Genomic DNA, 21,935 nt, shown 5'->3' with positions numbered 1-21,935 from the left:
ATCCAGCGAGACAAAGTCTGTTTCGTCACAGCTTGCCCCAAGCGCTTTCCAGCGTAACCAATAAAGAGTTGATCGTCCACTCTGACCCGGGACATGCGTGAAACATAAAAGCTTAAAGCTCTCCTAGGATCAAGCCTATGGAGTCTCTCCTCTTCCTTACCAGGATGCGGAGGAGGATAGACTGCCGGAAGAACAATCTTCTGGGCCAAATGAAATTCCGTCACTACCTTCGGGAGAAAAGAAGGACGAACTCTAAGGACAACCCTGTCCTTGTGAAATACAGTGAAGGGTGGCTTAACTGAAAGTGCCTGTAACTCACTCACTCTGCGAGCGGAACTAACCGCAACTAAAAACACAGTTTTCAGAGTTAACAGCCTCAAAGGGCAAGAATGTAAAGGCTCAAACGGAGCACCCATAAGAAACTTAAGAACAAGGTTTAAATCCAGACCGGGCACCAGGAAAGGTGACGGAGGGAACACATTAGTGAGCCCTTTCAGAAACTGAAATTAAAGGGATTTTAAAGTAAGAACACTCTTCAGACGAGCGCTTAAAGATGGACAGCGCCGCCAGGTAACCTCTAATGGTACCCACTTGCAAGCCCCTGTGGGCCAAAGAAAGTAAAAAGGACAGAACCATGGGGATGTCACATGCAAAAGGATCCACATTCCGAACTCTGCACCAGTCGCAGAACTTACGCCAACGGCAACGGTACAGAGACTTTGTTGCTGGCCTTCGGGCCGAAAGAAACACCTCCATCACGTCTTCAGGGAGTCCCAATCCTTATACCTCAACCTTTCAGAAGCCAAGCGTGAAGGTTAAGGGATCTGACCTCTGGGTGGAGAACCTGAGCCCCCCCCCATGAGAGCAGATCATCTCGGTAGGGAAGACGACGTGGAGGGCAGATGGACAAGTCGAGAAGGTCCGGGTATCACGTCCTCCGAGCCCACGCCGGAGCAATGAGGATCATCCGGGAACTGAACTTCCGTAACCTCCGCAGCACTTGCGGGATGACGGGGACTGGAGGAAATGCATACAGCAGCGGGAATGACCACTCCACCACAAACGCGTCTCCTAAGGCTCCTTTTGGAGGAAATTCCCGCGAGCAGAACCTTTCGCACTTCCGGTTGACACTGGAGGCGAAGAGATCCACTTGAGGGGTCCCCCAAAGGGTGAAGATCTCCAGGAGAATCTCCTGAGCCAACCCCCACTCGTGAGAGATCGTGCTCTGCCTGCTCAGATCGTCCGCCGTCACGTTTTCGTCTCCGGCCAGATGAACTGCCGAGATCGAAACTTCCTGCTGGATGGCCCAGAACTCGAGCTGCATCACGTCCCTGCACAGAGGAAGTGACCCTGCCCCCCCCCCTTTTTGTTGAGGTAGTGCATGGCCACTGTGTTGTCCGTCAGGATCAGGACACTCTTTCCTCGCACAGTCGGCAGAAAAGCCTTCAGGGCTAGCCTGACGGCCCTCAGCTCCAACTGATTGATATGGAGTCTGGACTCCGACGGAGACCAACGACCGCTGACTGTCAGCCCGTTGGCATGAGCTCCCCATCCCGTGAGGGATGCATCCGTCACGATCGTCACCTCCGGCCAGGGAAGCCAAAATGGAGCCCCCTTCATCAAGTTGCCTTCGACGGCCCACCACAGAAGGTCCCGGGCGACCGAGGGCGGCACCTGAACCGGGTCCGACATCCTGCCGGAGGACTGCGACCATTGCATCTTGAGTGCCCACTGCAAAGATCTCATCCGCAGGCGAGCCTCTGGCACCAGAAGAATGCAGGATGCCATGAGGCCGAGCAACCTCAAGAACTCGAACGCTGGGAGCGTCTGGGCATGCTGAAACTTGTGCACCATCTGCTGAATGTGAAGAGCCCTCACCTGGGGAGGAAAACACTGCCCCAGGGAAGTGTCGAGCACTGCTCCGATGTACTGGAGCCGCTGTGTTGGCGTCAAATGGGACTTCTTTAAATTGAGGGAGAAGCCCAGCCTGTGAAGGGAGTGGCAGGTGACGGACAGATGATCCAGGACTTGCTCGGGAGAGCTCCCCCTGATCAACCAATCGTCCAGGTAGGGGTAGACGTGAATCCCCCCTTGCCGGAGATGCGCTGCCACCACCACCATGAGCTTGGTGAAAACCCTCCGGGCGGAGGTCAATCCGAACGGCAGGACCCGAAACTGAAAGTGCGAGTCGCCAACCGCGAACCTCAGGTACTTCTTGTGCTTGGGATGGATCGGCACATGGAAGTAAGCATCCTTGAGGTCAAGAGACACCAACCAGTCCTGAAGCTGAAGGGCCTGGAGGACTTGAGAGAGTAACCATCTTGAACTTGTCCTTCCTGAGGAGTTTGTTCAAACCGCGCAAGTCCATGATGGGTCTCAATCCCCCGTCTTTCTTCGAAATCAAAAAATAAGGGGAATACCATCCCTTGTTCCTCTCCGCTACAGGCACCAGTTCTATGGCGCCTTTCTCCAGCAGGGCTTGAATTTCCTGTGCAAGGAGTGGATCCGGACTCTGCAAAGAGAGGTTCCCCGGTGGATTGTCGCGAGGCCTGTGCCGAAAGGGAAGACAGTAGCCGTGGGTTATGATCTCCAGAACCCACACATCTGAAGTAATGGCACGCCACTCTACAAGATGCTGCGCCAGCCTTCCCCCCAAAGGGCGAACCATGGGGCATGGCCTCATGACTGAGTGGTAGCGGCTGCGGCGTTACCTGAGGGCAAAGAGGCAACTGCCCGAGCGGCCTCGGCACCACGGGTACCCTGTCGTCCACCTCTGGTACCCCTGCGTTGGCCTCTTTGACTGCCAGCTCCTCTCGCTTTACTGAAGGACGAGTAATAGCGAAAGGAACCACCCCTCCATTGCTGTCCCCTAGGACGAAAAGGCGGAGGTTGGTGAACTGCAGCGCCCAACGACTTCGCTGCAGCTTTTGAGGTCTGCAACCTCTCAAGGCTCTCGTCAGCCTTGCTGCCAAAAAGGTGTTCACCGTCAAAGGGCATGTTGAGGAGCTGGGACTGCACATCAGGAGCAAACCCCGACTTCCGCAACCACGCAAACCTGCGTATCACGGTGCTCGCCGCCATGGACCTGCTGACGCATTCAGCCAAGTCCAAACCCGACTGAACGGACTCACACATGGCATCCTTACCATCCTGGACCATAGCAAGGAAACCATCCCGTTCGTCCCCTTCGGGAATATGTTCAGCCGCTAACGCAACACAGTTCCACAGAGTGTGAGTGAAACGAGACAAGGCACAAATGGAGTTGGCCGCCTGAAGCGCCATACCACCAGAAGAAAACACTTTCTTCGCCCAGCCATCAAAACGTTTGTCGTCCCTATCAGGAGGGATGGTAGGGTACGACGCCCGCTTTGCCGGGGCCGTGGCCGCCTGCACCACCAAACTCTCCGGAGTGGGGTGCCTGGTCAAGTAGCAAGGGTCGCTACTGGCTGGACGGTATTTTCGCGACAAGGACCTGCCCACCGCCGGGAGACTCTCCGGAGCAGTCCAAGCCGCCGCCACCCTTCTCTGTAAAGCCATATGGAACGGCAGTACCGGGTCAGTTGGGGGGACCAACATCAAGGATGTCCGTGAGATCATCCTGCACAAACTCCCCTGGGGGAGCAGACCATCCCAAGTACTCAGAAACCCTAGCCATAAGGCGTCGGTACGAGGAATCGGCATGAGAGCCAGGCTCAGGCCTACAAAACTCCACCTCCGGAGAGGTGTCCAGTCCACTGGCATCATGCAGTGACTGCCTCAAATCGTCAAACTGACTATGGCCCGAGACAATTTCATCTGGAACCTGACTAGGAACCAGGCCACCAGAATCCTCATCCACCTCTGAAATATATTCCAGGTGGCAAAAAGAAGGCACCCTAGAGTGCTTGCTCTTAACCAGAGCCTTCCTAGGGGGTTCCCCCGTGCCACGGGGTACCTCCGACACGAAAGGCGTCGAGGGCGTTGAGCGAATCGGCGCCGGTGTCGCGAGAACAGGGATCGGCGTCGAGGAAATCGGCATCGACGTCAGATGCAGCGCTGCCAGCATCGGCGGCGTCGACACAGTCCTCGAAGCCAGAGCTCCGAGCGTGTCCTTCGACGACCTGAGCGTCGACGGCCTCAACGACTTCCTCGGAGCCTCGAGAAAGCCTGTCGACGCCCTCGACGCCTCAGACGTCGATGTCTTCCTCGAAGACATCACAGGTGCACACGGTCTCGAACGCGTCGAGGACCGGGACCTGGAACGGGTACGTCGAGAACGAGTCCACTTGTCCGAACGGGACCTCTCCCGTGACTCGTGCCGACCACTCTTGCGAGCGGTGTCTCTTGACCTCTCACGACCGACCCCACTCAGGGGCGCGGACGGCTTAGTACCCTGCGACTCGAGAATCGCCAGCATTTTCCTCCCGAAGGAAGCCCATTCCTCCGGCGTCGCACGGCTGGTGGTGTAAGCGACGTGCCGGGCAGAGTCCTCCGAAGAGGACCTGGAAGACGACCGCTGTCGGCGCTTCCGAGAATGCCTCGAAGAGGCTGAGGAGTGGCGAGACCGACTCCTAGAAGGAGACCCACGAGACTTCCGACGACGCGAAGAGTCTCCTCTCGAATCATCCGTCGAAAGCCCCGCAGATTTCGACTTCCGGGGCTTGGACACCCGGCCTACCGACAACTTCTTCTTACGTTCACGTAAGGCTTTGGACGTGAGCGACTGGCAGTCGATACAGTCATCCGTGTCGTGGGCCTCCCCGAGGCACCAGAGGCAGGCGTTGTGCGAGTCCGTCACCGACATCTTGGACCCACACTCCCCGCACTTCTTGAAGCTCGGACGCGGGGTCGAAGACGAAGTAGAAGACATCTTCACACGAAGGATTTTCACAAAAACGAACAGGTTCGAAGAACCGAGAAGAACAGAACTCCAAAGAGTCGAGGCATTAACCGAGATTCACGAAGCAACACGTTCGCGGAAAAAACAGAACTGAGGCTACGGGCGTCGTGCGTCCTACTTATCACATCGGATGACGTCGGAGGAGGTCCTCGACGACGGCGCATCGACGTCATCGACGCAGACGACGAAAAAAGTTTCCGAAGCAGCACAGCTGTGGTGATTACATGTCATAGATATGGAATACGTCGGAGGACCCAATCCCCTCGAAGTGTATCGATTATGGCGCCAAGATGTCGATAACCAATCCACGTCGGGTCTGTTTGTGGTGTATTGACGTCGATCATGCCAGTCCACGACAGGTAATGCGTTGAAGGAACACAAGGGGAAACTCGCTGTGGGTAGGCCCCCTTTGAAATTCCCACCCACAACCCTGTCGAAAAAGCGAGAGGTGACACTTCACAGAGAAAGCAGTCGAAGAAACGCACTTCGCGAAACGGTTCGAAGTGGTTCGCACCACTCCTCATCTTCGGCTAATAAAATGAAGAAAAGACGTCATAGATCCCCTGCCTCATCCTCGCACTCCTCGCCCGAACGCAAGATAGCCTGCCTAAGTAAATTGGCAACTCCTGCTGACTGGGAGGTTTTTTGGCAGGAGATGTGAGAAGGCGCCCCGGCCCCCTTGAGGGAAAAGACAAAAAGCCACATTCCTGTCGCGCCTTCTAAAGCCGACAAGGAAAACACCAAGGCTAAATCCTATGCGCCCTTGAGCCCAGAAGAGAAGCCTCCGACCACTCGAGAACCTTCGAGGTCTCGAGTCGACGACAGGTCCAGTCCTCGTCCATAGAAGAATCCTTGAAGACCTTCATCGATGCTGATAGCGTCAAAACCCTCGATGACGAAAGCTCCGAAACCCTCCACATCATTGAGGGAAATCAAAAAAAACATTTAAGCCACTCCCTAAAAAGGATTTCTTTAAGTCTGTATCTTCGATTATCGAAGAGCATGAGCCATCAGACCAACCGCCTGTTGGGTCTGAATATGGCACCCCTAGTGTTCCTGAGGCCCTGATATGAGAGGAATCTAGAATGAAGGACCTGTATGACAACCTACGAACAGCAAGTGGCATTGATACTTCACCAAAATAGAAATTTGGGAAGCCAGACACAGCAGAAAATGCTGATGCATCCGACATACAGAGAATGTCTAAGGTAACAGAATTATTGGGATGGGGCAGGCCAGCCCCTCCTTTTGAGCAATATGGTCTCACTGATATCTTGGATAAGGGCCCACAAAAGGACACTGTTACCATTCCATATAGCCCGTCAGAAGAGGGTGAAGGCAAATTGGGAGGTGCCAGAAACAAGCCCGGCTGTCAACAAAAATCATACAAAAAAAATACAGCCCTTGCAGTAGTGACCATGAGTACCTATCCAGACATCCGACACTAGAAAGCTGTGGTCCAAGCTGCAACTTCCACGTCAAAGCAAGCTGCATACCCCACAATACCGCTGGATAGGGACGACAAGCGTTTCGACGCAATGGCAAAAAAGGTATTCTCAGCTGGGAGTATGGCTTTGAAATCCGTCGATGCCACTTGCAGAGTTTTCCAGTACCTTGTCAAAGAAAGTTCCCTCGTGGTGGACAAGGAAGAGGTGCCAAACCCACCCAAGCAGTGACTTCTTTACCCTCAGCTGCTGTTTCAGCCACCTCAAAACCCCTCTGAAGCCTTAACCCACAAGACCCCAGTGGGAGGCAGACTCACTCAACATCTCCAACAATGGCAGGGCATTACTTCAGATTCTTGGGCGTTGGAAACAGTAGCCCAGGTTTTTTTTCTTTTAAGAAGGCCTCTAGATCATCCACCGGGGTGTCACTCATTCAAAGTTCCAGATCCGTTCTTTTTGCAGAAAATGTTGAGCCTGCTAGAGAAAGGTGCTACAGAACCAGTACCTGTGACAGAGAGGAACAGAGGGTGGTACTCCCCTTACATTTTGATTCCCAAGAAGGACAGAGGATTGAGACCCATTTTGGACTTCAGATGCTTGAACAAGTTCCTCAGGAAGGTCAAGTTCAAAATGGTCACCCTTTCTCAGATCCTTCAGGCTCTCCAGCTTCAGGATTGGATGGTGTCATTGGACCTTCAGGATGCTTACTTTCATGTGCCTATCCATCACAAGCACAGAAAGTACCTGAGGTTCACCGTTTTCAGCTCTCGTTATCAGTTTAGAGGTCTGCTATTCAGGCTGATGTCCACCCCGTAGGTGTTCACCAAGTTGGTGGTGGCAGCGAGTCTCAAAAGAGTGGGGTGAGGGGGGTTATATTCAGGTCTACCTCTACCTGGACGATTGGCTGATCTGGGCCCTTTCTCCCGAACAGGTCCTGGAACATCTCAACATAACCTGCCACTCTCTCCACAGACAGGGCTTCTCACTCAATTAAAAAAAGTCCCACATAGTACCAGCTCAAAGCTCCAGTTCATCGGAGCAGTCCTGGATGCATCCTCGGGAGGAAAATCCTTGCCACCTGAGGTGAAGGCTCAACACATTCTGTAGTTGGTCACCAAATTCCAGAGCATCCAGCGTATTCCGGCTTTCAATTTGTTTAGGTTGATTGGACTCATGGCATCCTGCATTTTCCTGGTGCCAGAGGCTTGCCGGAGGATGAGATCCCTCCAATGGGCCCTCAGAACCCAGTAGTCTCAGTTCTCAGGCAAGATATCAGATCGGCTTCAGGTTCTGAGCAGGGTCGCACATGATCTCCTGTACTAGGCCTGCAAGGACAACATTCTGAAGGGAGAACCTTTTTGGCAGCCAAGGTTGGAGATAACAGTTACAGACGCCTCACTCACAGGGTGGGGAGCCCACGGCAACGATTTGTCAGCGGTCATTGGTCTCCATCAGATTCCAAACTACACATCAACCTTTTAGAGCAGAGGGCAATCAGGCCAGCGCTGAAGGCCTTTCTGCTCTCTGTACAGGGAAAAAATTGCATGATAATGATAGAGTGGCCACGTACTACCTTAACAGGTAGCTATGGTTCTGGGCAATTCAAGAAGGGATCTCCATAGCAGCAGTTCACCTGGCCGGAGAGGAGAACATGGCAGACGCTCTGAGCAGGCAGAGCACCGTTTTCCATGAGTGGGAAATGGCTCAGGAAGTCAACCGGAAATGCGAGCTGTTCTGTTCCATGAAATTTCCGCTGAGAGGAGCTCTAGGGGACTGGGGGTTTCCACTAATGTACATGTTTACTCCCGTCCCAGTCATTCCTCAAGTGATCAGGAGGTTGAGAAAGTTCAGAAAATCCATGATCCTAACTGCTACGGATTGGGCCAGGAGGACGTGATACCCAGACCTTCTGGACCTGTCCATCTGACCTCCAATTCGTTTTCCACAAAGAGAGGACCTTCTCACATGAGGAGGGTCGGGTTCTCCATCCAGAGGTCAAAACACTCAACCTTCAGGCATAGTTTGGGAGGTTGCAATATAAGGATTGGGACCTCCTAGAAAACGTAAGGGAGATTTTGCTTTCAGCCAGAAGGCCAGCAACAAAGTCTCTGTATTGCTGCCGTTGGAACAGGTTTTGCTGCTGGTGTAGGGAAAAGAATGTGGATCCTTTTCAGTGTGATACACCTATGGTGGTGTCCTTCCTATTGCAACAAGCTAATCTGGGGTTCCAGATTGGAACCATCAAGGGGTACTTGGCGGCGCTCTCAATCTTTAAGCGCATGTCTGAAGAAGCCTCTTACTTCAAGATGCCAATGATTATTCAGTTCCTAAAGAGACTCACAAATGTGTTCTCTAGTCTCATTTCCAATCCCAGTTTGGGATTTACATCTAGTATTGAAATTCCTTATGTGTGCTCCTTTAGAGCCGCAATCCATTCAAAGAACAAGTTACTTAGCCCGGGTAACATTCTTTCAACTGGATGTTCCTCCCACGTATTCCTCATTGCCCCTCCATCCTACCCTGTATTAGAATTTCTGTGTATTCCTTCAGCGTCTACTACTGTCTTAGACATGCTAATGCCGGTTATCCTATGGGTTGAAGGCGAAAACACTGAACTGAATAATGGGCGCTGAAGTCAGCTTCGAGACGGAGGCCCTCGAGGAACAATGACGACGCACAGCGCCCTCTGTCAAAAAAGAATGTCCGAAGCAGCAGACGCTGGAAGGGAAGATATCTAAACAAAAGGAATACATGGGAGGACCATCCAGTCAAAAGAACGTTACCAGGGCTATGCACGGATGCATAGGAGTGTCAAGGAAGTTAGACACCAAAGTGGTGTGCCGAAAAAAAGTACAAAGGTTGCTGCTACCACAGGAAAATATCAAAGATGAGGAACCCGTGGGAAGACACCATCCATTAGAAATGCTCAACTGTGTCTGTGGTCAGTTGTTCATACCTACATGACATAAAAGCTTTAAGGCAGCGGCAAATACAGTTTTATTTTATTGGGCATTTATAAAGCGCTTGTACAGCTAGACAGTGTTTCAAAGCGTCACAAGGCAAAAGGAAAAGGGAAGGGAGCAAGGGAACAAATGAACATTAGACATGACAATAAATGATGGACAAAAAATGGTCCTACTAGGCCTTGTGACATTCATAGTGTGCAAGTTCAGCGAAAAGAGAAGGGGGCAGCATTGAAATGCTAGAGTGTGCCCGAGGGGAAAGTGCCAGAGGTGCCTGTTGCAGGCAGGCAAGTGCATGGGTGGAGACATCCCAAGTGATGAGGGAGGTCTAACAACCATTGGGTAAGTGCGCGCCTGAGATAAGCCACCCAACAGGCAGGTGTGGGCCCAGAGGCCAGTGCAGAGGGGGTTGGGGGCGGATGCTGGTGGTGATTGGGCAGAAGGACAGGGCCCTATTAAGACTCATGAGGGGCCTGGACGTCAATCACAATGACTGTGGGGATGGTTAGCATGGGAGGGAGAGAGGGAATGTTAATGTTAAAAGGATATTTGTACCGCGCACTATCACCACCAGAGTGGTCCCCTAGCCCTCTGAAGGAGGAGGAGAAGAGAAAAGTTAAGTTGTTTGCGGAACTTGAGGTGAAGCTGTTCAAGATGGAGCTAGAGGGAGACAGTTCCAGAGGAGGAAGCCAGCGGAGGAAAGATCTGCCACCAGATCTTTGCTTGGAAAGATTTTTGACCAGCAGAGAGTTGGAGCGAGAACATCAAAGGGATCTGGAAGGAGAGTATTTAGTGAGAGAGCTGCAGGTACTGGGTCCCAAGGACCCAGACAGCCTTATGGATGATGCATTTGATCTTGAATTTGAACCTTGCAGAAACCGAAAGCCAGTGCAGAGATATTAGAGCTGGAGAGATACAGTCTCAGGGCTTGAGGCCAAGGATAAGTCTAACAGCCATATTGTGAATTTGTTGAAGGGGGCAGAGGGAAGAAAGAGGCAGGATGAGGAAGGGGCTGTTACAGTAATCCAGCCTGGAGAGGACCAGAGCTCTAGAGACATTGAGCTTCTGGGGGAAGGTGAGGAAATGGAGAATGCCCCTGAAGAGGTGGAGTGGAAAGTGGGCCTTCTTGGCAAGGTCCAAGATGTGAGGAATGAAGGAGAGAGGAGTCGAACATGACCACAAGATTTCTGGCTTCAATGGAAGGAGAAGAAGGAGGAGGAGGAGAGCCCTTAGAGGGCAGCAAGAGTGCAGGGGGAAGCGGGGAACAGGTGTCCCCATTGGAAGAATCTCATTCTTACTGGCATTAAGAGAGAGATTGTTGGAGGTGCACCAGGACTGGATAGCAGATAGGCAGTCAGGGATGATGGAGGAGGAGGAAAACGAGGAGGAGGGGAGTTTGATGACAAGTTGCGTGCCATCTGCATAGCACTGGAAGTGAGGGGAGAAGGCAGAAAACAGGTGAGCAAGAGGAGCAAGGTAAAGGTTGAAAAGCCAAGGCGAGAGGATGGAGCCCTGGGGTACACCACAAGTAGAGAGAGTGGTGGTGGAGGAGGAGAAAGAACCCAGAAGCACCTGGGAGGGGAGGTCAATGTGGAATGTGTTCAGCCAATTCAGTGCCCGGTCTGAGATAGCCAGGGTATCATGGAGCCGCTTTATGAGCATATAGTGGTTGACTGTGTCAAAGGCGGAAGAGAGGTCAAGGAGAATGAGAACAGCAGGAGAATTAGAGTTGAGATTTGTAAGCAATTCTTCACGGGTGTTCAGGAGAGCAGTTTACGTGCCTCTGGATGCTCGGAATCCAGATTGATGGTAACCAACAAGCTCAGTGTGTTGGGTCAGTTGGGGAAAGACCAACCAGAAGTTTGGTCAGACACGAGGGGCGGCAGAAGGCTTTTTTAGAAGGGGGTGCACAAGGGAGTGCTTCAGAGAGGAGGGAAAAGAGATTGAGGCTAAGGGGCAGTTGCATAAGTCGCCAAGAGCTAGAGCAAGGACGGGGATATTATACTTCATGGCTCTGGATGAAGAGGGTGGTCCCGGTTTGGATGAGACCTTCATAGAGCGCATAACTCTAGTGACTTCATCTGTTGTGATAGGTGAGGAGGAGGAGGAGAGAGTGGGTGGAGGTGGATGTGCAGCCAAAGAAGGAAGGGGTATAGAGAGAGGAGGGGAGGAGGGAGAAGGAGAGGTCAGAATATCCTGAGTTTTAGAGGTGAAGTGGGTGGCCAGAGCAGTGCAGAGGGCCTGGGAAGGAAGAGGTGAGGTAGATACTGCAGAAGGATTGGCTAGTTCCTTGCGGATTATGAAGAGTTCAGCTGTGTCGTTAGTGGCTCCAGAGATACGGGCCTGGATGTGGACGCTCTTTTCGGGGCGGATAGATTGGAGCAGGCAGCAGGCCAGTCTGTCAGAGGATGAACCTGAGGTCTGCTACTTGCTTTTCAGAGCCGCTAAATCGGAGTCATACCAATTGTTGCGCTTGGAGGCAGGTTTCAGGTGGATCCTCATGACAGGGGCAAGAGAGTAAAAGCAGGATGAAGATCGTTAAGGACAGAGTCAATGGGAGAGTCAAGAGGAAGGAGGTGGGGTGAAGGTGGAGGCAAAAGCAGCAACTGACACTCGTTTCATCGGACAGATGACCGCGAAGGAAGCTGGGGGAGGCCTGATCAGGGGTGCGAGGGGTCACAAGTGGGAAGAGAGGAGGGAGTGGTCAGACCAAGAGAGAGGGGTAGAGAGAGGGTTGGAGAGCGAGAGACTGGCATGGATGAAAGCATCAAGAGTGTGTCTGGAAGAGTGGGTAGGGATAGAAGGGAGAATAGTGAGGGGGGTACAAAGATCACAGAAGGGTGCAGATGCAGGGACAGTGGAGTCGAGGTGAATGTTGAAGTCACCAAGGAGGAGAAGTTTGGAGGTAGAAGTCAGAAAGGAGGAGGTAAAGTCAGCCCATTCCGAGAGGAAGAGACAGACAGGGCCAGGAGGCCTGTAGACAGGAGAGAGAACGAAAGAGAGAAAGAGAGAAAGAGAGAAAGAGAGAAAGAGAGAGAGAGAGAGAAAGAGAGAGAGAAAGAGAACGAGAGAACGAGAGAACGAGAGAACGAAAGCGAGAAAGGGAGAGAGAGAGAGAGAGCTTGCAGACAAGGCTTTCAAAGGAGGAGCAAGGCCAGTGAGTTCAAACTAAAGGGACCAAGTGCCAATTCATCACGCACTACAAACAACATTTGCTTGCCCTAAACATTGATGTCTCTTTTCTGCAATAAAAAAAAGTTGAAGTGGCAGGAATTAAATTGCCACTTTACCAGGCTGCATCAATTTAGAAGGCAAGTATCATCATATTTATTATAATTTTCTCTTTACCACAGCCCAGCTCCAGACCAGCCCCAAGTGTCTGACACAATCAATATGAGTGTTAATGGTCAGTTCTTTTTTTTGGGCTGTCTTTTCAGACTAATGCTGTACCAGACGTAATCAAATGTTCATCAGCCATTAGAATTGGAAATATTGCCCATGAGCTTCTAAATTGTAAATCAGTGGACCTTGGGCGTGTTTAAGGTGAGAGATTCATCCCTTAACACTGAACAAACCCTGTACAGCAAAGTGTTGTCATGCCCATCCTCTTAGGAGGCCAAGACTAGTGTCGCCCACAATCCAAACAAGGCAAAACCTACTGAAAAATGGCACAAGAAGAGAATATCTGCAGGCAACCAGATTACAAAAGTGAAATAAAAACTGCTATGGAAGTGGGTGAACAACAGAGAACTGATAAAGCCTAAACCAAACATTCATTCCATCACCCCACACTTACTGAAATGGCTGCGGTCCTGATATCCACAGCATAGTCTGAATCAGAAGGTTGGATGTTCAGCTTCAGAATGTTGTGTAAGGAGAAACCCTCTATACCCATTCGGTGTAGCCCCTCCATCACCCGTACTTCATTGCGAAGTGTATCAAACAAGCTGAAAGGGAAGGAAATAGAGGTTACTGGAAATGCTAAACAAGGCAACTCTCTGGCAGAGCCCAATAATAACCATGCCTGAAGAGCCCTCTTAAATACCAAATGTTTATTAAAAGTGACATGAGTAAGAATGTCCAAAACATTGACAATAAGGGTAACCAGCAGGAGAAGATATATGGTAACAGAAAGCACAATTGCATGAATGAAGAATCAAAGTCTACCAATGTTCCGTAGTTATCCATTTTCCACTATTTAATAGAGCATCCATTTGTGGAAAACGTGCCCCGGTTAGGCATTGAAGGAAGGATGAATTAATGCATTAAAGATTAGGACGGTATGAGTGATGCAGATCGACTAAAGGTCCTGCCTGGTTTCTGCAGTCTCCATGGTCCATAAGAACGCATTTGATTGGACAGTGTGTTGCAATTCTGAATGCTAGTTATTTAATTTGATTGAACTGTTAGTTGAGAGATGGAGTTATAGGAGTTTAAAAATGGATAATTCGGGTGCCTTTCCCTTTGGAAGGCAGTCAGATTGCTGGGAGCCTCACTGTTTAGTTATTGTGGGGGGTTGAACGAAGGAGTCAGACACAGATTGGACATTACTGTAATGTTTATTAAAAAACAATGAAGAAAATGCCTATCTTACCCTATTGCTACAGGGATGTTCCCTACCTAAGAAAACTAACTCTGGTGCTAGTCTGTCGTCAGGAAGTCTAAATCAAAAATGTACTCAGTCCAAAATCTAATCTACCTGACCCTTCCACTAGATACTAAGAACTAAAGTTTGCAAAAAGAATGTCTCTCCTGGATGCTTCCCTTCGGCCGTCTGTGTCGAGGCTTTACTTCAGGGTTCTCTCAGTTCATATTTATATATATCCAATATGAAATTGTTATCCTTTAGAAACAAGTTCTTTATGATGTTCTCTTTCAATTCTCAATGTCTTATTTGTGAGCTTCTGTAGCTCCTGTTAACTACTCACAGGTCTGCTCTTCCAGATGGTCTAATGCTCATTAGTAGTCTTAATACTTCCCTTTTTTATTAAGATAGTCTCTTATAGTCCTTGCTCTGACTGAGTGCTTCACTCTCTTTCACTCGACCCTTCTAGGGTTTGCTATATGTATCGTGGGTGAGGCACCACCACTACTACTTTCCCAGAGCCCTTAGCGCAGTATGTAATCTTGACTTGTATTATTTTTCAAAGTCCCTCATCAAGGGATTCTCCCATTCTTCTACAGTTAACTTTGATAACTCTTTCCATCCTTCATGGGACACTTTTTGGATTTCTCAAAGCCTCATGCTTAATATCCTCATTCATTTCCCTTGGTTTTCTCATAGTATCTGCACTTCTGCTTTTTCGGCGCCCCAACATCAACACAGTTGTTTTCACTGCTTCCTTCACTTAAATGCATGTTTTCCAGCTGGCCTCTACCTCCTCCATACAACCCCAGTACCTTAGTTCATCGTGAGTGGCGTTTCGGGGATTGGCACACGCACAGGTCTGCTTCGTTGGTTCCTTGTCTTTCAGCTCTGGGTTTCTTAACAGCCCCACTCTCAGCGTCTCCATAGGCGGTCGCGCTCGGCAAATGTTTATGGTATCAGCATTGTTAGACGGACCCCATGCCCACCATGGTGTTTCCGTCGTCACGCCAACACGTCAGACGGTCCTCCAAGCTTCGCCCGGAGAGCAGCTTCTCTGCTGTTCGGGTCGCCAGCTCTGCGGTGTCTCGCTCTGGCATGCTCTGCTTCTCGGATTGCCGCGGGGTCCACGGCTCCAATCTGCTCAGCCCTTTCAAGGCGTAACTACGTCAGAGGGCTTCCCCTGCGTATTTCTCTTCCTCTCTTGTTCCTTCTCCGATCCACCGATCCTGCTTACAAACACGATTTGTGCTTAAAGGGATTTTACCTTTTCCAACCAGCGTCCTGGTTGATCCAGCATTGCCTAGGGCCAAACAAAAGGAGTGCACATTATTCATTACTTGATGCAGTCCCAGGCGTGCGATTAGGTGGCTTGTATAGGGAGTTCCTTGTGGGAATGATCGTCATTGTCCCCAAAGTGGGAGTCATTCCCAGTGAGGTCCAACTTGCCCAGCCCTCTAGGGAGGGTCTTGCTGAGTGTGCTCATTTTCAAGCCCTCAAAGGGGGTAGCTCCCCCCTGGATAGAAGGAGCGAATACTCTAGATTTGTCACAGTATCTTCAACTATTTCTGAATGCTGACAGAAAATGCTCAGGTACTCACAAAGTGAGTAGGCTGTGGTTCTGGTGTTCTAGTGATGTGGAAGCAGAGCTATCATCATATGGTTTTTATTTGACAATGTTCTCATTTGCCAGAAACAAATAACACAATCATATTAAAGAATAAGAATAATACACAACATGGCACAAGAACAATACATCATATTGTGCATCTTGTTATACCATCATATTATACAGAGTGAATAAATATACAAAACTACATTCTTAAAAAGCAACTGAAACTGTACTTGGTGATATACAATATGTATGGCTTCATGGGATCCCAATCAATCCTGAACGTCATTCTCCCATGTAGGAAATCATGTAAAAGCAGGGCAGCAGTATGCTGAATGGCTCAAAAAGCCAAAAGAATTGTACAGTACATTTCGGGAATGGGACTTCATCAATCTGAAATCAAATGGATTTGGTTATGTTGATCACAATAATAGTACCCATTTAAGGCTAGTTGTAATCACCATTTACAGTAATAACATTGTTAAATTGCAAGTCCTCCAGCTTTCAGTATTCTTGCTATTGTACGCCATACATGGTGGATTTAGCGTGCTACAAAAAAAGACTACATTTACATCGTTACTGCACCTGAACAGCAAAAGAGTACCACCTGTTCGTAGTATGCCGTGTACATTACATATTGTCTTTAAGCACTTACTCCTGGCCACCCAGTAGCCTTGGCAGAAAAACAAGAAATGTCCCGTAGATTCCCTTGTTGAACCGCATCTCAGACATAAGTAATTTCCTGCAAGCTCCCACTTGCTAGTGCGATATGCCAGATTTAAGTGTGAAAATCTGAACTTCATATACAAACTGCGTGCAAGGAGGTTCGGGGGGTTAACCAGGTATAAGTATTTTCTGAACCCCAGGACCGGCTTGCTGGCCAAATATGTAGCTCCCATTGCCAGCCCACTACATGCTGTAAAGGAAGGCATGGTATAAACAGTAAGACAGATTGACCACAGTTCAAGGGTGTTTATTGAAATTCAAAAAGGGTTTGAAAAACGCCTATCTAATCCTAAATCTACAGATGGGAGCAAGCTATGACCATCAAAAAATAATAACAGTCAAAACAAAAGGGCCTATACTAATCAACCTTTTGCCAATCCTTACCTCTAAATACAAACAGTGTAGGAAAACAGTGTTACGAAAAAGAAAGAAGTGTTCACAAAATTATATGTCAGGGTGTTCAGGCCGTTGCCCTTCCTTCCCCAAGTTTTCAGCACGGGACAAGGCAGTACACTCAAGCTTAGCACAGTCTCTGGCTTCTCTAGCACAAGGATGCTGCTCAATCATTAGTATCAGGGCCTTCCATGCCCAAGTCTCTTTGCCTTTCAAAGACTCTTCTTTCAGAGGGCCTGATGCGACAAACAAACAATATGTTATTTTCCTCTTTGGATTTCACAAGTACTCAATTTCTCAGGTGATTCACTATTCACCTCGGATCCCCCTCAGCCAGGTTCAGATCCTCTTAACACAATGTTCAATTAGTCTCCCTCTGCCCGGCTCGGACCAATTTCTATTTAACTTTTTTTTAACTCAAACTTACTTTAACCAAAAGCTTTCAGCTGATCTCCCTCCTCCAGGCTCGTACCAACTTCATCTACTTTGTCAACAGCTTTCTTTACACAATTAACATCAAAGACTTTCGATTGTGCACAGGATTTTGCTTGACCCGTTGCAGGACCACTTCGATTAACAAATCTTTGTCACTCTTTTGCTACCTTTCAGTTGACAATTTTACACGGATTTTCGAATGAGCATGCACACGGTCCCAGACCACTCTGTCTAAGCCATCGTATCTTGGCTTTAAAGTTCAATCACTCATCTGTTGTTCAATTTTACTGGCGATGATTATCACATTCACTGTTCGCTTCAGTGTTCACTATACAATGTTGCCGCTTGCAACCTGGTCTTCAACACAGACCAGTCTGGTATCAGTCTCCCCAACTCACCGGCTGTGCTGATTTCACTGGCGTTGCTTTGTTGTAGGAGCCAAGGACAGTACCACGGCGGCAAGCAATTCTCCCCACCTTGACTATCTACGCGGGAGAGGCCCATGTACCGCCGACAAACAATGCAGGATTCTTCAGCCTTGTTTCCTGGTCTTATGTTTTCTATTCTCAAAGGTTCATGAAAGTAACGGTTCCTTGTCCAAAAGGTCAAGGGCACTTCCCTCCTTGCGAACCCCTTCTATTTTGCCGTTTTTCACCTTGTATTAAACTGCCATCTTGGAACTGTGGTTTCTTGTGCGCTTTGCCTCGCTTGGAGTGTGCTCTCGTGCTCCGCCTTTCATCTGTGTGGAGTAGTGTAATGGAAGTCAGGTGTGTGTAATGGTCAGTAATTGCCTGATCCCCCGCCTGACCATTGTATATTGACATGTCATGTATATGTGTATATGTGTATATGTGTGTTAGTCCGTCTTCTACCATAGCGAGCTGTCCCCGAGAAAAGTTTTGTGTTGGGCGGGGAGAGCCGGGGGGGGGGGGGGGGGACTGGTTAGGGGGTTGAGTTCCTAATATCCTTGGTAGGATGGGCTAAAGGTGTTACAAGGAAGGGGATACCGCGTCTCGCCATCTGGTGTCCCACCTCCACTCCCCGAAGACCCCACACCCAGGTGATCCTCCCGCACTGGTCCACCCCCAGGAACTGGATCTAAAAGCAATGGTCGTGTCCTGGGCAGCTGGAAGACAGATCCTTGGGGATTAGTGGGTGAGACACCTTCAGGTTTCTCAGAGCACGCTAACCAATTCGACCTTAGATGCCTCCCGTGAAATTATTTTTGCTTTTTCCACATCACCAAAGTTAATACCCTGGGGAGTGTGTCATAGATCTTCCAAGTTCATTTCCAACAACGATTTTTTAACGTGAGTGAATCACGGTACGGAACTACCAACCTCAGCATCCAGCAGATGTATTAATGCCTTGCTGTATGTTTTGAGTTTAGGAGTTATCCATAATCTGAGCCAGTGGAGTATCGGTCTGAGAATTACATCACTCTGGATTTTTCTAAGGCCCAGTTCTAGATACACAGGTTTGCCTGGCCAGGCTGTTGGCAATCCAAGCAACCGTTTCAGAAAACGTCTTTCGACCAGGCCCAGTTTATAACTGGTCGAATGGGCCCAAATCTCTGCCCCATACAAAGCTGCAGATTTAGCTTGGGCAGTATACATTGAAAGGGCTGTTGAGATGGCGCCCTGCCCATGAGCAAGACAAAATCTCCACATTGCCGCCCCATATTTTTCCAGTGTTATACTGGATTTGAGGACCTGTGATGTCCAATTACATTGATCATTAAATCTTACCCCCAGGTAATCATAACTTCGAACTTGTTCAAGGGCAGACCCATTAATATCCAACTTAAGTTTCGTGAACTTTTTGAATTTGGTCGAAAGACTAAAGATTTGGTGTTCCCTATATTGACCTCTAAGTGGAGTTCCGAGCATTTATCTACAAAGGCGTGAAGAGTAGTCTCAAGCCCCCCAACAGATGTTGACAAAAGAAGCCGAGGAAGGAAGTCCCAAACAGAAGGGCCATCAAAAGGGCCTGTCTGCCCGTAACCTCACCAGTGCAGGAGCATCGTCGGCGAGACAAGGGCAGGAGCCCTTCTCCCCTGCTCCGCCCAGCATCACCAAGGGTAAGAGCACTTTCTGAGCAGCAACACTCCACAGCTGCTGTCCGTTCTACAAAAGCTACCGACAACAACACTTTTTCTGAAGAAGGGTTCTGCAACACCCCTTGAGTTCCCAGTCGCCCCTGGACGTCGCCAGGCACCAATCCAGCTCAGTCCCCTAATGTCCGCCATTACACGCAATGTGGTCAATGGCCGCCACGCTAGTCGCTTAGACTAACAATTTCAACGTGTTGAGGCCAATTACCTTGAATCGCAGCCACGGATTGACTGCTCAGCCTCATATCAGCTCTCAGCTTTGACTAGTAGGCGGAGCCGAGGAAGGAAGTCCCAAACAGAAGGGCCATCAAAAGGGCCTGTCTGCGCAGGTACACGGTCGGTCGAGGAGTTCCACTGCTACCCAAACCATAGCTGTAAGTACTACATAAGTGTCCACGACACATTTTCTTGTTTGTGAACAATCACCTTTCAGCGATTACCACAGCCAATATATTATGCTCATCTCCCCTCCGCACACGCAGATTGACTCAAGCGCACATGTAGCCGTACTACGATATGTGCAGCTCGCGACCTTCTATGCATTGCTACAGGCACTAGGACACTATGAATGTAAATGCTACGCTTCCTGCTCATCTGTACACATGCAGGCCTAGCCATTCCAATGTTTTGTAATAACTCCACACACTAACATCCCTTGTAATGTCAAAGGCATTCACGCCTCATATTAGTTCAGGGTTCGGGGAGCATATTGTATTAGTGCACCCTGCATCTCCTAGTGATGATAATACCCTGCACCTTGCCTACCATGCCATTCTATGTCACTCTAGCTTGCAAATAGCGGTTCTAGTGCACCTTACAAACTGCAAATAGCCTCCAACTGATTTGTTGAACCCTGAGACTAGCCCACAATTGATTTGCAGCACCCTGTGACTAGCCCACAATTGATTTGCTGCACCCTGTGACTAGCCTACAACTGATTTGCTGCACCCTGTGACTAGCCCACAATTGATTTGCTGCAACCGGTGAGTAGCCTACAATTGATTTGCTGTACCCTGTACTCCATGCTAACTGTCTGAATCACCCCATACAATCTAGAAGCTCCCTCTCGGAAACATGGTACCTACACTCCCATGCTCCTACAATATACCACCTACACCATTCCTACCTGCACTACCTACAAGCAGAACCAACCTAAATCCTAAATTGGCCCGCCCTGGCACCCTGCCTAACCGCACCATCATCCTGCTTAAACCACTCCACAGCACACAAGCTAACACTCACCCGTGCCGCTCCACTTGAGAAATCAGAGGCTAGGCTGCCGTTCTGCCCGCCTCTCAGCCTCCACTAAGTCTCACCATGAAAAGTATTCCCACTACCCACGATCACCGTCCGCCACCCCCACGCCAAAAGTTTCCAGTAAAACCGCCACTCCGAATAGCATCCCTGCAACAACCAAATCAGGGGACAACCAGAAAACACAGTTACAATGTGCACTTATCAACGCTCACTCCCTGCCAGCGCGTACCGTGATCTCATTACAGATCTAGACCTAGACATACTTGCCATTACCGAGACCTGGCTACATGAAGCTTCCGGTCCAGCCATCTGCCAAACCTTACCGCCAGGGTATATCATCCTTCGCCAAGAAAGAACCTCTAGTAAAGGAGGAGTGGTCGCCCTAATTCTCAAGGAAACACTTAACGCTAGGCAACTAAAGACCGCTGAGGCTGACAACTTTGACACGCTATCAGCAAAAATATCTCCTTCACCAAATGACACCATTACAATACACTCACATCTTAGGGGACAACCTTAAAACAAATTCAAGAGCCTTTCTCCTAGGGGACCACAACGTGGGTTTCAAGGACCCAAAAGACAAGAAAAGCAAAGCCCTCGCCAAAGCTCTCCAAGACTTAGGCTTCAACCAACTAGTGAACGACCCGACCCACGCCAAAGGTTGTATATTAGACTGGATTGCGGATCACAACTGTGCGGCTGACATCAGCTCTAACACCCCTCGCCCATGGACTGACCACCATCTACTGCACTTTTTCATACCCTTAAAAACAGGAGGGAACCCAAACCCACCCGTGCCAGCCACTATGGCAAGAAAAAAAAAAAACTGCTCACCGCGGACAGGATACTCCCCCTCCTTGAAACTTCAGCACTGGCCCATCCCACATCCAATGACCCTACAACACTAGTCGAGATTTACAACACCACTCTTAAAGATGTATTAGATGTTGTAGCGCCACTGGAAAAGAAAAAAGCCAAGCATATACTCCATGCAAACTCTTGGTTCACACAAGAACTCCAGGATGCCTGAACCAAAAAACTAGCAGCATTAACTTCTTGCCAAACAAATCCCTCCACTGCCACAAGAGACTCCTACCTTACAGTTGCTAAACAATATGAAAAGGCCATCTCGAAAGTCAAAGCTGCCTCATACAACTGCAGAATTGAGAAAGCTAACTCACAACCCAAAGAGCTATTTGCCATCTACAATGAGCTGACAATCCTCCACACAACCTACCGAGAAAAACGAAACATGGTGTAACATCATCCAACATGCCATGTTAGACAAAATCAAAACACTCCAGAACAAAATTAAAATTCAGTTCAACAAACTGCCTGAAACCAATTCACCATCAACCCGCTAGCCAGAAACACTACACATAGCAAAAAACATACCCAAACCCTTCTCATTTAGGGAAGTAACAATTCCTGAAGTCCTATTGATCATGAAGCATACCAAACCATTGTTATGTAAAGGAGACATTTGCCCAGCCAACCTAGTCAAAGACTGTTCGACAGCCCTGGCCC

The 21,935-nt window shown here is 49.3% G+C and overlaps 1 protein-coding gene across 3 annotated transcripts in view; it reads right to left on the bottom strand.

Annotated features, from left to right (window-relative positions):
• UGGT1 (UDP-glucose glycoprotein glucosyltransferase 1) overlaps positions 1 to 21,935 on the bottom strand; it is a 2,047,742-nt gene that overhangs the window by 1,418,061 nt on the left and 607,746 nt on the right. For all 3 annotated transcript variants that reach the window (XM_069617855.1, XM_069617854.1, XM_069617856.1), the window contains exon 13: positions 13,084 to 13,234. In XM_069617855.1, the coding sequence (XP_069473956.1) occupies positions 13,084 to 13,234 (151 nt within the window). The remainder of the gene's footprint in view (positions 1 to 13,083; positions 13,235 to 21,935) is intronic.

The sequence above is a fragment of the Ambystoma mexicanum genome, chromosome 10, assembly GCF_040938575.1.
Source record: "Ambystoma mexicanum isolate Mex_15411 chromosome 10, UKY_AmexF1_1, whole genome shotgun sequence".
Lineage (NCBI taxonomy): Eukaryota > Metazoa > Chordata > Amphibia > Caudata > Ambystomatidae > Ambystoma > Ambystoma mexicanum.
The sequence above is the reverse complement of the archived record's forward strand: the minus strand, read 5'-3'. Positions and strand labels throughout refer to the sequence as shown.